General features: G+C 34.7%; 1 protein-coding gene across 1 annotated transcript in view; it reads left to right on the top strand.

Annotated features, from left to right (window-relative positions):
- Positions 1 to 10,429, top strand: part of LOC149425172 (uncharacterized) — a 238,260-nt gene extending 227,831 nt beyond the window's left edge. Inside the window, exons 5-9 of the mRNA XM_089650999.1 lie at positions 639 to 1,244; positions 1,668 to 1,898; positions 3,373 to 3,655; positions 5,545 to 5,768; positions 7,454 to 10,429. Coding sequence (XP_089507125.1) covers positions 639 to 1,244; positions 1,668 to 1,898; positions 3,373 to 3,655; positions 5,545 to 5,768; positions 7,454 to 7,947 — 1,838 coding nt within the window. The 3' untranslated portion in view covers positions 7,948 to 10,429. The remainder of the gene's footprint in view (positions 1 to 638; positions 1,245 to 1,667; positions 1,899 to 3,372; positions 3,656 to 5,544; positions 5,769 to 7,453) is intronic.
- The last annotated feature ends 4,983 nt before the right edge of the window (positions 10,430 to 15,412 follow it).

Genomic DNA, 15,412 nt, shown 5'->3' with positions numbered 1-15,412 from the left:
ATTATAAGATTTAAAAAAATATATTTGTCACTGACAGGATTGTCCGTAGTCATTTGAGATCAATCATCTTTCGTACTAGTAATATTATTAAAAATACGTCTAAAACGTTACGTAATTAGTATTTTAGGCAGACTTTGATGAAAAAAATAAGATATAGACGCGGAGATGGAGTGTCACGTCACCCATGGACATTTTTGCAAAAAAGCCCAGCAGCGGAAAATGCTCTCAGCTTTTGACTGTCATCACAGTATGTTAAAATACTGCAAATCCATGGGATCAAATATTGCAGAAATCCCGCGGAATTGCGGATGCGGGATTACAAACCCTAGTCCAACATTACTCAGGTATCTTTCTGACACTTTACGACAAGCCTTAAATATTTGTAATATCGAACTCTCAGGAAAACTAATTATTTACTTTAAAATAAATTCACCAAAAGAGGAACGTTTAGAATTACTAGTCCGTTCTTCGGAACTTCTAAAGCGTGAAATGCTTAATTTAATATAACATCAACACAGTTAACACCCCCAATCGAGTTCCCTGAAGAACATGCCAGTATACCTACCGGTGTTAAAAAGAAGAATCCAAACATTGTTTCTTTCTATTAGATACTAATGAAGATAATAATTTTCTTTCAGATGAATTAATATTTGGATATTCAGATGATGACAAAGCAGATGATGAAGGATTCCAGAGCTTTGTTAAGCTAAACCCTATATCTGGTTTGCCCCCAAAAATAACAACATCCACCACCCCATCAGCACCAGTGTTTCCAACAAACCTTTCTCCTTCTGTCCAATACGGCAACGAACATGAAGATGCTGAATCCAATGAGAAAAGAAACCCCAAGAAAGTTATCGGAGTACACCCCGTTACAGATATCTACGACGATAAATTCTTAACAAATACATTCGCTATATTTTACAACAAAGATGGAATTGAATCAACACCCAGTGGTTCGGAAGAATCTGTTGAGAAGGACGCTGACAAGTTCAACGGGGAACGTCCAGATATCTCCGGACCAAATATAGATAAAGGAGCTCAGGCCATGCACAGTATTCCAAGGTTCACCTCAGGCCATCAGAACAGCTTTGGCATTCCCATCGAAGAGGCAGCAAACTTAAGGAGTACAACTCAGTCGTCAGTTTACAATACCAGGGTTTCTCCGACACTTCCCTCCATGGTGGGAAGGAACAAAGTGAGGAGCACAACCGTCAGAAGCAGGTGGAACTCAACTGAAGATGGTGAGTATTATTCTGCAGTACTTTCAATGGACTCTTTGAATGCCTATTTTATTTTTATCTCGCTGATTACTAGAGATCATTGAATCAAAGGATGATTACTGATAGGTGATGATTATTTCCTTTGTGGAAATAGGTGTCAGCATTTGAATTTCCTCTTTTATTAAATGTCTGCAGTCAGCCCCCTTTTCAAATAACTATATTATGTTGTCCAATCGATTGACGGATAATATAGATAGTTCCTTCGAAGGATTTTTATGAGATGTGAGAAGGAGCCTAATCAGTTTTAGGTTTAGTCTCTTCAAAATCCACATTTCTTAATAAAATGATAGTTGTGATGGAAAGGCTGAATGACTGGAGAAAATCAAATCCCGCCCTGGAATGTTGCGACATGATAATGATAATAAAAACAATGCAATATTTCAGGGATTTGCTTCTCCACCCGCCTGTCGATGTGCCGCGGCGTGCTGCCGTACGACTTGACCACCTTGCCCCTGGGCGGTGGGGCCCGCCTGCTCGAGGCAGCGCCCCTCCTGCAGGTGCTGCTCCGCTCCGGCTGCAGCTCACGAGCCAGGCAATTCCTTTGCTCGCTGCTAGAGCCCGAGTGCCGACCGCAGGGGATGAAAGTGCTGCCGCCCTGCAGACCTGCTTGTGACGGTAACTAAAGTATTTTGTGTATATAAAACGGTATCTATTTAATATTTTCCAGTCCTTCAGCCGCTTGGGGGCAATATGAATAATTAAATAGTAGATTGGTTTTAAAAAGGAGGCTTGATGTAAGAACCAATGATGGTCCTATCTATCTGGCCCTTTCAATGGTTCATGAAAGTAGTGAATACTCTCGATCGCACTCGACGTCCCGTCCACTTCCGAGTCGAAACTAAAATCGCTGAAAAATGCTATCAATCCAAGGGAACTGGGCATCCGTGTCACTGGAATGCGAGAACTAAAAAGTGGTGGGGTGTTAATTCACCCCAGTACTTCTACTGAGGCAGATAAACTCGCGAATGTTCTAGCACTAAATGAAGCGGGCATTAAAGCAACCATTGCCCCAAATCGCCTCAAACACAAAACTGAACACTATTTTCTGTAACGTCAATGTATGTCATAACGACTTTTTATTTTTTACCGAAACGTGGCTCTCTGATAATGTCTCATGTGGTGAGCTTGGACTGTTTGGCTATAAAATATTTCAAGTGACCGTTCTACTTCTTCCGTAAAGTGTAAAGGTGGTGGAATGATGATATTTGTAAACAAAAATACCCTTGCCATATTCTAGAATCATCTAACAATGTTGCTGAACAATTGTTTCTAGGTGTTCTATTAGGTACTAAAAAGCTTGTACTTGGTTGTGATTACATTCCTCCATCCTCTTCGGTAGAAGTCTATAAGTCACATACTGCTTTAACTGAGCATGTCTCTAGAAACGCTGATTCCTTATTTATATATGAAAAATTAAAACTTAAAACTTACACTTAAAACTCTATACTACTCGATGGTTCGCCCTCACCTTGAATATGCTAGTGTAATTTGGTCTTCTTTTTATGCTGTCCACATCTGTCACATCGAATCCGTACAGCATCGCTTCCTACGAGAAATTGCTTGGAGGATGGGACTTGAAAGAGGCGATGAAATTGAACATACTTTAAACATTTATTCGTTGGAAAAACGTAGAAAGGACTCTGATCTGATTTGCATTTTCACAATTATCAACAGTATTACTGACACAGCTGGTTTGTTGCGGCTGATACAGTTAAACGTCCCTTCCAGTACACTCCGGAATAATGAATTACTGTTTCTCAATCAGCATTCCAGTAATTATGGTTTCCATTCTCCTGTGTCTATAATGGCGAAACTTGTCAACTCAACGTCAAGTCAAAGCATTGAATTTTTTGGTGTAAGCCTGAATGAATTTCGACAGTCGATACGTAATGTGTAATTTTTAAAAGCCCTTTAACCTCCCTTAGTTGTAATTGTCTTGTAAAACGTGTAATTGTCTTCCATCTGTACTTTTTGTATTATGTGTATATTGTCGTTGCTCAACATTTGTAAATGTTCTCCTTTCACTGCCATCTTTGTTTCTTGTTCATTGATAACATATTATATTAACCTCAATATTTGAACTGTACAGAGATCGCCGGGTCCTGCCACGACGTGATCAGCGCCGCTCCCGCCTCGCTGGCCGCCGTTTTCGACTGTTCGCAGTACCCCGCTATGGGATCGGGGGAGGAATGCGCGCCGGGTAGGGGCGCCGCGGGGCCGTCGGGGCGGGGCGCGTGCCCAGCGGGGGAGACGCGCTGTACGCTGGACGGCTCCTGCGTCCCGCAACACTGGCGCTGTGACACCATTAGCGACTGCCCCGGCGGTACGGATGAGCAAGGATGTGATGAGGGATGTGGACCCAATGAGTTCAGGTACTTTTTTATTTCATTTTTTACATAATTATTTCTACCATTAGTTTTTGGAAAACAGCGAATGCGTAGCGGATGCGTCAGGAAGCCAACGCACTTGCCTTCATTATATGGTATTTAAAAATACATACTAAAATAAATTTTATTCGCTAGGTAAGGATAATGCATCTTAATATTTTTCTTGCTTATCGTTTCTTCACTTGTAAGCATTGATTTTTTATATGTGAAAAAGCGCGTGGCGAATTCCGTGTAAAAGATCATATTTTTTCACTTTCATAAATCTAATACTGCATTTACTTGTAAATAATGGATATTTTTCCTATGCATCTACGTTTACCACATTTATTTCGTTAGATTAGTCAGCCATTTACAGGTAAGTACCAGTTTTTAATAGCGGAATCATCGTAAACATTGATTTTTCGTGCACTGTGATGTTATCAAAAAACATACTCTTAACCGCCGTCTATGTTTGTAATAATTGACTATTTTTTGTAAATTTAACCATACATAAATAAATTCAGTTCTTTGTCCTGGAAAATGTAAAATTATGATATTTGACATTAAATTTTACGACGCGCTTTTTCACAAATAAAATAATCATACTTGCAAGAGGCGAAACGACAAGCTAGAATTATTAAGGTACTTTACTTTCTCGTTGAGCGAATAAAAACTTAATTCGTATGCTAGGAGCATTTTTAATATTCAAAATACCATAAAGTGCGGTGAGCTACTAGGAAATCCACGGTGGATGTCTTGGCACGCTAACGGCCGTTGTTCCCAACTTTTCGAACGATCAACCTTAGGTTCCGATCAGACAAGTGATTTGTTCAGTTACGTCCGATTTCCAAACATCTTTACCGCTGATTATCTTAAATTACCCCATCCTCTTTCATAGACAATAAAATGACATCAAAGTAAAAACTTTCAATGTTTAATTAATATTGACGAATTAAGTATTGTATTTGAATATTATTTTACAAACGTACGTAATATGTTAAAAATAAAGTGTTACCTTGACTTTAATGCCACTATCTTGGTGTCGCGAATATTTTTCACATTTACGTTAACATTTTTTATAAGTAGTCATTAAACTGCAACATGCAAACTTAATCCAGTAGTTTGGCTCAGTCGTCACCTTCCCGTTGGAAAGAGCGTCGTTGTGCGTTTGAGAAATGTTGAACCAAAGTTTCGGGTCAAGAGTTGATCAGTAGGATTGGAAACAACGGTCGTGATGGTTATTCAACTAATGAATCATGCTAGTGATAAAAAGCTACTAATATTGTGCCCATTTGTAGTAAATGATGTAATCGATGAAGACAATAGATCTATTGACCTAAGCAATAGCACATATCTTAGGTTTGACATAATATCGTAAGTTTTGCGGATTCACGGCAAATCTACCGGCGATTGACGGCGTCTGCAGACCGCTTGAGCAATACGCCGTGAATAGTGCCAAGTGCCATACTTATATAGTATTGCAAGTGACAGTAAAGCATCCGTACCGAAACGTCAAGCGGCACTTTCTTGGTAGCCGCAGGAAAGAGTTATGTACGGTATTTTAAAATGTATTCATCAGACGTGAATCCGCTTGTTTTTAATGTTCACTGAGTAAATATATCTGACAGGTTCTTTGGGAGGAAATTATTCGGAATCTCTGGCCACGCTTAATACGACTTTTTAAATAGAACTATTTGATTAAGCTTAATTACTATAAAAGGCAACTACTAGAGATTTTTATTTGAATTCACGATCTCTAGTTCCGTTTAATAGTGGAGGTCTTTAAAAAATTACAAGTTTAGGTACCTATATTTTTATTCCATTCTACAATTTTTAGTTCTTTCTCGAATTAGACTTGATTCAAATAGTAAAAAACCCCTTACCTACCTTTCCAGATGTGACAACAACGGCTGCATCCCCGAGGAGTGGGTATGCGACGGGCACCAGGACTGCGTGGGCGGCGGCGAGGATGAGTTGGAGTGTGGTCAGAGCGGGTTCGGGGGCGGAGAGCAAGAGGATGTGCTGGGGGCCGCCAGTCAGCACCCCCGCCCAGCCAGATTACCGCGTCCGCCCAGACTGCAGACCACCACAGCCAGGACGACGATCGCAGCTGATACTGGTGATTATAATGCTTTTATTATTGAAACAACATGATTTATAAAAACTAACCTGTACTCAACTCATGCACTCCTCGGGGATGCAACCGTTAATTATTTTAACTCACAAATAATTACCTAAGTTACCTTGATATCTTTAATGTCCTATATTTTTATAATTTGAAACAAAATAAATAAAATATCACATGCTGATACAAGATATTTGCTATACCTTTCGATTAAAAAAATAATTATTCAGTTTGTTTTTCAAGTATGTTGGCTTAAAATCCAAATTTAAGTTTTGTATGAAAAAATCCGCGCAGCCGTTTCTCTTAACCAATTCCGCTGTCCGACCGCTTTCCTAGTAGGTACATGATTTTTAACAGGACAGAGGCTCTGAAAAGTTAATTAAAAAATATTGTATTACAACATTGCCTACCGCTTTCACAGTGTATGGTTTTCAACAGGAGAGGGGCTCGAAAAAGTTATTTTTAAAAACATTGTATTACATTATTATTAGTTTATGTCACATTTGCAAAAAAATATATACCAGAAGCGGTGAAAATATTATTTTGGAATTTAGTTTAGTCTAGATTTGTAAGTATTATCTTCTTCATCAATGATACATGACATTACCTTCAAAAGTTATACCTATAAAAGTTTTAACGTTATTATATCTTTACTGAATATAACATAAAATTTTAAGCATCATTTTTCAATATTTACATTCTCGGCATAAATTTCACAAATTCGTTTTCATCAATCATTCAAATTTAATATTATTCAAGTATCACGGAACAGAGCCAGTTGCAAAATTTGTGCGCCCAATCCGAATAACTTATTTTAATTATATAATTGTATTAAACGATAACTTTAATTTAAAAATGACAGTTAAAGTAATTTTCTGTTAAAATATTATATTATAGGTAGGTACTTTATCGCTTGTCTGAATTCTTCACATAATCAGCTGTTATAATTGACACTTATTTATTTGAAATTCAAAGAAAAGCTGAGTCCATCGAACCATTTTTTCATGGACAGACATACGACCGAAATTTGTATTTTTTATCAAACAGTGAATCACTGTGTACATAACAACTGTTTGTACTTTATGGCTTCATGCCAACCGGTTTCCGCACATCGTAGTTCTAAAAATTGAAATTTGCCTCGACGAAAGCACGGTTATTTCGAACCTGATTTCTGTTTTGACGAAGCAAAGTGATAATCACAATGTTACAGTACATTCTTTAAGACTAAGAAAGTTCAAAGGATGACCGTGGGAATTCTAATACTTCGGACAGCAATAAATTACTTCTTTATTTGGCTGACAATAATTTGTTACCCGTCGTAAATTTAGATATTTCTAAATATTGAAGACAATATTAGTGATTCTTAAACGAAAATCTGAAACAGAAAAATCAGAAAAGGAAACGGTCACATCTGGGACTCGAACCCAGGACCCTTGTCTTTCCGGGACAATGCTCTACCAACTGCGCTAATGGGACCCTATCCTCATCGGTCACTTTTAACTGTATCATACTTCGAATAAGAACTACCAACGTTGTCTTCATTTTTTTCACCGCACATTTTTATTGGCAACTATCTTTATGTATGATCGCAAGATTCAACCCGAATTAGATATTTCTGCTGTTTTTTGAGAGCTTATTATTTCAATTCATATTAATAGCTCACATATTAAATATTTCAGTGACCGCAAAAACCACCATGGAATACGAAAACAGCAAGGAAATACTCATGATGAGCGACTCCATCCTGCCCAAGTTGAAGCCCTTCTCCGCCCTCAATCGTAAGAAGGCCGCCCTGACCTCCACCACCACCACTGCCGCCCCCCCAGTCATCCAGGTCACAAGCGCTTCTTCCTCCGTCAGCATCCGCCGCGCGTCCCCTTGCCCTATCGGAGACCCCAACTGCAAGAAACGCATCATTAGCAGAGTCCGACCTTGCATCAGAGGCGCCTGCATGGAAGACAAAGACAAACTGATTCCCATCCCAACAGATGGATATAACATCACAAGGAAAATTGAAGAGATGGAGTCTGTTTCAAGTCTTACTTCTCATTCATCTCCTTGTCCTCTGGGCGAACTTAGATGCGTTGACGGTAGATGTATCACTCTTGAACAGCTGTGTGACCACAAAAAAGATTGCACTGATGGTGCAGATGAAACTAAATGCTTTCCTTGAATAAGTATTATTTAAATTACGTTATTTTTTTAGATTAAAGGCTGCAGGGATAATTTTCTTTTGTGACGTTCATAATTTTTTGTGCTTTGTATTCAGTTGCTTAACTTTATATAATTAATTTAATTGATTGTAAAATGATTAAGTTAATTGCTGCCGTGTATAGTGTTTTCTGTTATAATTGTAGATATTCTACACTTCATGTACCTTCGTTGAACATGCTCGATAAATTTAAAGCTATGTTTTGTACAAATAACTTTATTATTTTAAGAAATTCATCTCTTGAAAAACATCGTTTGAGAAATATCATTGGCATCAAAATCACTGATCGTGAAATTGGATTTAAACATAACTTTCAAATCATTTATATTGAAGATAATACTAACAAATCTTAACGAAACACCAAATAGAGCAAGACACAGAGAAAAAAAGTAAGGGTCTCATCAACTGAGATCCATGAAACAGAACAAGACACAGAAAAAAGGTGACGGTCTCATCAACTGAGACCCATGTTCTCTGTCATACCGGAACAACGCCTCATCAAACTCGGTCAGTTGGCCTTTATTATTTTCCGTTATTTTTGTCGATCTCATATTTCAAATTCAGAATTCAGAAATCTGATTTTCATTTAATCTTTTTTGAATGATAACAAATTTCTAATAAACCTATTTGTTACCTAGATAGTGTAACGTTGTCCCTTGAGACAGAGATCCTGGGTTCAATTCCCAGTTGAGACCGTTACCTTTTCTTTATCTGTGTCTTGTTCTGTTTCATGTTTAGTCTAGATTTAACGGTATTATCTTCTTCATCGACGATATATTACATTACCTTCAAAAGTTATAATATTATTAAATTTTCACGTATTGTCATCAATAATTTAAATTGAATATTATCTAAGAATCACGGAATAGAGCCAGTTGCAAATTTGTGCCCAATTGTAATGTGCATTGTAATTATTTATTCTCCTTTAATGAGTGTTGATGCCTGACATTGATCAATTTTGCAACGTTACTATTACTACTGGGAAAACTGTGAACAAAAATTCATTAGAAATGCAAGCGTACCTTGCAGAAGTACACAAACTGTTATTGCAGATATTATTTCTAGCAGAATTAATGTATTATTAACATTACGTTACCTACTGGCACTAGGCTTCTTTTGCCATACTCTATGTCTCGAAGAGGGGAGGAAGAATGATCCTGGGTATTTAAGATACTCTTATTGTATGAAGGAGAAAGACCGAAAGCTTGCAGATTTCCATAGATTCGTTCACGTGTGGTTTGAATGTGTCAACCGCGTCTTTAATCCTGGGTTCGCTTCAGGCGTGGCGAAGCACCCTCCATTGAAATTCTAGTATAAAAAAACACATTCCAATCTATCGTCTGCTTTAGAACGATTGAATTTCGTCCGTTAGGATAAGGGAATCTTTCGGATTTTCTGCAATAAGTGGTAGTTTTTTTGTGGACATACTCCAGACCAGAGGCACATTTCTTGTTCTAATTAAATATTATTGTTATGGTAGAAATTTGATTCATGGTTACCACATACCTATATACATATACTAAAAATATATAATTTTTTATTTTATTTAACTATATTAAACAATAAAGAGTAATTTACTATAAATTTAGTATAAGTGTACTTTTTTGTGCTGATTCGCAAAATAAATGATCTAATTTAGTATGATGTTGATGTTGACCATTGAGATTGTATGAAATACAAAAAAGTGTTAAATTTTTTTGGTACCGGTTTTGGATAAGTCAAACCTCATAAAAAATCGTTCAACTTCAAATGAATTATTGGTATTCTGATTCGTAAATAAATAAATATACATTCGATTCATCTATTTTAATATGTCTTTTAAAACAAAAGCAAATATATTTTTGTGTTTGGTTTGACTTAGTTTTGAACCTTCCTACCCAGGAACTGAAATCGACAACTCTACTAACCTCGCCAAATACCTATCGGGTAGAATCGACATTTATTTCGTATATTTAATGTTGTAATGTCATCCGATTTCAGATAAATATGTGAGCGATTGCCACCAATAGTTGATAGAATGCATTGTCATCGACAACGAGTCTATTTGCCGAGTTTCGAGTTTTAGATATCGAGAAGTGGGTTAATTTCCACTATCAATATTGGCATTAATTAATTTCCGAAAACAAGTGAAATTCAAATAGGTGTAATTAAAAATTAAAGTAGGATTAATCTGAAAGATATTATAGAATTTAAGTAAGAATTGTGATTTATATAATAAGTTTTTTCTTAGTTTTATTTTTTTATGATGAAACATCTGTATGCAATGATAAGTATTCTTTGTCATATATTATAATTTCATTTACGTACTAGATCTTAAGAATTATTAAGCTATGTTATCATTTTACTAAACAAATATCGTTATTTTATAATCCTATGTAAATTGCATTTCCATCAAGAAAAAAATCTCTGCAATATTTAAGTTTTAAACCTATTTATATAAATGACCAGCTTTTTTTCACCTTAGGGATAATTGTATTATGTTAAGTTCGTCGAATAAAATATTTTTCCCAATAACATAATATTGTTATAATTTACAGTAATGGAGAAACGGTAAGAAGGAATGAAAATGACAAACCATTTCCAAGAAAACATTAAGTTGTTTTGGAAGGAAGTCAAAAGGTCCCGGAGTGGCCCAGAAAACGGAAGCATGAAAGTGATAAAATCGAAATATGGAAAAATGTTGACGAATGAGGAAAAAATCAAAGAGATATGTATGAAGTATTTCGAGGAAGTCATCGAAAGCGAAGTGAGTGACAGTGATTCCAGCGGCGAATCAGATATGAATGATGATGGAGTGAATGTTACCGAAATTAGCATGGATTAGATAGAAAGATCAATTAAGTGTATGAAGAATGTAGGGCTGTCGGTTTCGACAATATTGCTGCTGAATATTTTAAAGGAGAGACGTATAATTCTCACATGGTTGTGCAATATTTTTAACCAATGTTTAAAGGAGGGTTACACGCCTTTAAATTGGAGAAGAGCTGTGATCATGCATAGGGAATCATAGGGCTATTAGCCTGCTAAGTTCAGTTGGCAAGCTGTATGGTAGAATTTTGACTGAAAAAGTAAGAAAGGAAACAAAGGATAATATATGGGATGTACAAAGTGCTTTTATGAGTTGAAGGGGGTGCATGGACCAGATCTTCTCATTGCGTATGCTCACTGAGAAGTTTCTAGCAAAAAAACAGAAACTTTTCTGTGCCTTTGTAGATCTACAAAAAGCATACAACAGTTATTCACCTGTATTATCAATACAAATTGAACGAATAGTTTACAGGTGAAAAAAATATAAAAAGCAGTAATTGTTGAGTGAAGTACTAGTATATATTGAATTATTTGGCGGGTTGGAAATAAGCCGAATTAAAGCCACAGCATCTGATCGGTCAGCGGCATTCATTTTTACTCGGGAGATATTTTCAATTTGTATTGATATTACAGGCGAAAAAGGTTATTTTCCCGTCGTAACCCATCAAGCAAATAGTACAAAAAATTTTATGGTAAAAAAGTGAGTTTAAAATTTCTATCCAAAAATATACTTGGTTGTTTAGGGAAACACATTACATACATTCGGTCTTTTAGAAATTCCGGTCTGTATTTTTTGGATACTGCGACAGTTAGGAAATCAAACATTTGCACCATAGACTAAATACTAAATACATCAATGATTTGTACACATTAATGGCAAAATATATTAACGGCTTTTTATATAAAAATCCTCTAAACTTAAGTTTATCCGCGCCATATGAAGATGTCATTGCAAATATTTTTTTGTTTTTGTTTTTTTCTCATATAGTATATGATCAATGATCACATACAGGGATTTTGAAATTTAACAAATTCTCTCCGGCCTAATAAACTTGAAGAAAAAAAACCGTCAGTTAATTGAGGTAAATAAATATTTACGCCAGCAATCTCATGATCCATACTTCAAGGTCTAGATCATCTTGAGATGGATACTGTCGGAGTTAGATTCACCAAAACACACTTTTTTATAATTAAAAAAAAAAAAAAAACATTACTGGTTTTTTTTATTTATTTATTTTTTATTATATATTGCACACTTTACAAATATAAGGCAAAAAATTCCCGATAAACTGCTTTTTAGCAGTTTGTCTAACGGGTTCTTTACATTATAAATCTTATTATAGCGAGTTTACAGTAACATTTTTACAATTATATGTCTAAAACAAAAAATTAAAACATTACAGAAATATAGCAAAAGAAAATTATGAAAAACATAAATAACAATTTTAAAAGTCTTTAGAATAATATATCATTGTAAGCTAATACAAATTATTTCTTTCAGTAAGCCAAGTTTTCAGTAAGTTCACCAATTGTTTGTTTTGGACACAGTTTTTAATTTCAGCAGGTAACATATTAAAACAACTGGGAATCATATAGTTCTTTGTCCATATTTATTTATATGCTTAGGTACAATAAGTCCTTCATTAAAGTTAAAACAAGTATTATGATTGTGTTCTAGCCTGTTTATATATAAGGGGTTATTTATGTGCTGAAATATAATTTTGTATAACAGAATTGCTCTCACTGAAAGAATTTTGAGACTCTCATAGTATGGAATATTATGCCTTTCATTGTATAAATTTTTTTCAGCCAATAATTTAACCAAAGAATTTTGCACGGATTGAACATGGTCGATATTAGTTTTACAGGAAAATCTCCAAGCTGTTATTCCATACCTTATAACAGATTCAGCTAGAGATAAATAAATTATTCGAAGTGTGCAGATAGGAAAAAAAAAAACGACAATATTTTACAAATCTCCTACTGCCATAATTAAAAGCAGAACATGTAGCTTGTGCAATAATGATGGTGGACTTAGCCAGCCGAGGAATTGAACTCACGACGCATTGCGGGGGTGGGAAGTGGAAACCCGACCCATTTGTCAATTCAGCTACAGCTGCATGTTATAAACCAAAAACCAAGTGAAAACACCGGAAAACGTCGATTCTATTTTTACTTAACTTCCATGCTAGCGACATCTATCCCATATCGTAAAAAGCAATAACTTAAGTTTCAATAACAAACAAACCTGCTAGTTTGGTTGTAGTACAAAAGGTGGCCCATATTATAATATGAAAAATAATAACAATATAAGGATGTAGCTACCTCAAAAATACCAAAATTAATAAATGCCTCGAATTTAATAGACGTTATATTTTTTGGAAACTTTGGAAAATATATAATTTCGGAAATAAAACAATAAATGATTTTGAAATCAATTATGGCAGTTAATTGGATGACTTTGTGCCTGGATAAAGAATACATGAAACTAAGTTTATTACTGTGTTATAAATTGTATTCACAACTTTAAACTGTGTCACAGTAAGCAATAAATAAATTTATTCCAGTCATATGTGACACATTTTACTGTGCGAATACAATTTATATCAAAGCAATAAAGACACTAATAATAATAAAACTTTATTCTTTATTACAAAATATTATTTTACAATCTTTCAAAATTCCTAAAACATTTACAATTTGAAGACAATATTGTCATTGCTAATATTAGCAATTATTAAACAAAAATTTGAAACAAAAATCAGAAAAAGATACGGTCACATCTAGGACTTGAATCCAGGAGCCTCGCTTTGCCGGGGCGCCGCTCTACCAACTAAACTAATGGGACCCTATCTATTTTTATCGATTTTAAAATTTCTAATTTTCGTTTAATTATAAATGTTGAAAATTGTTTTTTACTTCATTTTCGGGTCGAATTACCGAAAAATGTCAGTGGTGTTTAAAAGTGTTTTGAGTTAATCTGAATTGTAAAAAAGTGGCAGAATCTATTGTCAGTACTGAGTTACCCTTCAATTAAATAATTAAATTGTTATTTTGTTAAATTTGTATTCTATGCGGCATTATTCTATAGCGGTAAGTTCCAGCATTTGTCAGGATTTTTTTGTTAATTGTTAGGTTGGTTTTTTTTCTAATTTCTTTTTACTATAAATAATATGTCCTCCGTGGAAGTTATTAAAATAGCGCAGGTAAGAGGGAAGGAGATATCCTCCCAAAAGAGACGAGAACCTTCTCCCCGGTCCTATGTGCTCATGGAGAGTATGAGAGCCCACAAGGAGTCCGGCAGTTCAAGACGATCCGGAGTTGGTGGATGTCAAAGAGGAAACGTTGGATGGTTTGAGAGGGATTACAAAACGGCGTGGAATGCCGATCTTTAAGAATTTTCAATGTTTTAAAAAGTTTGTAAATTCTTGGGTAGAGAGATGACCTGTGCTTAGAGTTGCTGACTTAGATTAAAATCATCTTTGTTTCAGGTGCCGAGCATATTGCTCTTGCCCGCAAAAATCTATATAAAATTTAAAATATGTAATAATGTGATAATGCGTAATAATGTGTAAAACGTTTTTTTTTTACATAAATAATATGTTAAGAAATCCGTTATTTATTAAAATATTGTTAATAAGGCAAGTTTTAAAAAATATTTTTGTATGTAAAAAACCCTAACATAACCTATACTAACTTAACCCAACCACACTTTCCTAACCTAACCTATCCTAATCTAACGTGTAATAACCCAACCTAACCTATAATAACCTAACCCAATCTAACCTAACCTACAATAACCCAACTTAACCTAACCTATCCTAACCTAACCTATGCTAACCTAACCTTTAATAACCTAACCTAACCTAACCTAAAATCGAAACATTTTATTTAAAAAAATCGTATTAAGCGTGGCCAGTTCCCGAATAATTGCCTAAATGGGTAAAGGTAAATTAATATATATTACATAAATATATATATATACATACCTGGTAAAATGATTTTTTTTTTATTTATTAAAGGAAAAAGTACATGTAAGTAATAAGGTTTACAATTTACAATGACAATCTTTAATACTACTCTTCCAGAGAAGCATTCGCTTGTGGTTGGAAGAGGAGTGTACATTATGTTATTGTAGATATACATATAGAATCAAGAGAAGTAGGAAAAAAATATTGTAAGTAAAATGTACTACTAGTAGCTATAATTTATAAATAAAAATATGATGTTATTAGTTTCTGGGATAAAGACAATTATTATTTTTTTTTAATATGTGTACTATATTTGGAGAAGAAATTGCTTCTTGAGTAGAATATTTATTTTTCATTTTTTTGATAATTTATCTTTAAAATATTTTTTCAAAATGCTCAAAGCTTGTCTTTTGTCGTTTATGATTTCGATTTCCTCAGGGAGTTGATTGAAAAAGGTTCTTCCTTGGTATGCTTAGTAATTTTGTGCAAATGAAGTGTTTAATTTTGGACATGGAAAAATGTATGTCGAGTGCGGTTTTCAGTTAGAAATTAGTACTTTTCTTATTCTTTTATAATTTGAATTAATGAATTTTTAATGTAAAGATCTTTAAAAGGAGGTACTTGAAATTCTTTAAATAAGCGGTCTG

Source organism: Hesperophylax consimilis, chromosome 3 (genome assembly GCF_061612785.1).
Source record: "Hesperophylax consimilis isolate HC1 chromosome 3, BYU_Hcon_1.0, whole genome shotgun sequence".
NCBI classification, from domain to species: Eukaryota; Metazoa; Arthropoda; class Insecta; order Trichoptera; family Limnephilidae; genus Hesperophylax; species Hesperophylax consimilis.
Note: the sequence above shows the minus strand (reverse complement) of the source record. Positions and strands in the feature narration are given on the sequence as shown.